The sequence below is a fragment of the Cyprinodon variegatus genome, unplaced genomic scaffold (assembly GCF_000732505.1).
Source record: "Cyprinodon variegatus isolate N-32 unplaced genomic scaffold, C_variegatus-1.0 Scaffold1401, whole genome shotgun sequence".
Taxonomy (NCBI): domain Eukaryota; kingdom Metazoa; phylum Chordata; class Actinopteri; order Cyprinodontiformes; family Cyprinodontidae; genus Cyprinodon; species Cyprinodon variegatus.
The window spans coordinates 55,166-56,432 of NW_015151854.1; the positions used below are offsets into that span (position 1 = coordinate 55,166).

Here is a 1,267-nt window from a genome sequence, read left to right on the forward strand (position 1 = left end):
AGTTATCAAAAAAGGACTCCAGAGTGTTGTTCAGCATGGGGGTGAGTAGAAAATGAAGGCTAATCATGTTTTGGGTGTACTATTCCTTTAAGTCAGCTAGCGCTTGCTCTCTGGATCAGGACAGGTGCCTTTTTTCTGCTGACAACACAACAAATGAGCTACTGCTAAGCTAGCAAAAAAAGCACAATGAACATCCTGTTTGAAAGGTCATTTTAAAACTTTGACCTTTTGAAACTCACAAGAACCCGAGTACGGACTCGTTTCCTCAACAAGTGTGTTCTTAAACAGAACACGGGAAAGTCTGGACATTGGGAGAACGAGAGCACGCAGAAAAATACAGGTCAATTGGAACAGAAGCGTACTAATGAACTTTTATAAAACGAGCGGTTCTGGGGCTATGAAGATCTTTACCCCACAGTAATATTTCTAAAATATCCAGATTCATGTGCTAAACGTCCGAGGAGTTTGAACATGCAGGTAGTTGGAAACAGGCTTAAGATTCTCCGCACAGACGAACCAAGATTAGCTTTGGCTCTGTTTTAGTGAGAACTCTGAATCAGGTCTGTGCTACAGTAAATCATCCTGGATTTTTGGTTGAGAAAGCGAGATAGACGACGTTTCAAGCCAACAAGTTACTCTGAATGAACTCCGGTTGATAAAGGATTTATTAAAGTTCTCCTGAGTGTGTAGCACATCAGAGCTGAGATCCAGGAGAGCGTCAGAGATGGTGACCAGCTTTTTAAAAATGGTTATTGGTTTAGGAAGGATCCAGGTTAAACATCATCACACATCCACACACTTACACTTCAAATAAACATAATCCTCTAACACCTCCAGGTTGGGATGATTCTGCAGGAAGAATTGGAGGCCTCCTTCACCTGGAAAGAGAAAATCATTTTAAGAGACCAACATCAGACCTAGTTTTATACTGGAATGCTCCATTAGGAAAGACAAAGCTAAATGAGAAGGATATCTGATAAAGATTATATGCCTCTAGTTCTAAAAGGGATTTACATTTTCTTTAATCGTATCACAGAAACAAACTTCCCTCCATTATCTGCAGCACCATTTCACAATCTTAATAGTTCATCTAATCAAATGTAAATATCAAACCAGTCTAAGAAGTCAAAGTCATGCTACGGCTTTTATTAAGCTGGAAAATACAATACTCAAAAAAATTAAAGGAACACTTTGTAATCAGAGTAAAGCATCAAGTTAATTAAACTTCTGGGATATTGATTTGGTCAGGTCAGTAGCAGAGGGGGTT

At 39.2% G+C, this 1,267-nt stretch overlaps 1 protein-coding gene across 1 annotated transcript in view; it reads right to left on the reverse strand.

Annotated features, from left to right (window-relative positions):
* LOC107103228 overlaps positions 1–1,267 on the reverse strand; it is a 22,098-nt gene that overhangs the window by 15,479 nt on the left and 5,352 nt on the right. The window contains exon 2 of the mRNA XM_015402804.1: positions 804–878. Coding sequence (XP_015258290.1) covers positions 804–878 — 75 coding nt within the window. The remainder of the gene's footprint in view (positions 1–803; positions 879–1,267) is intronic.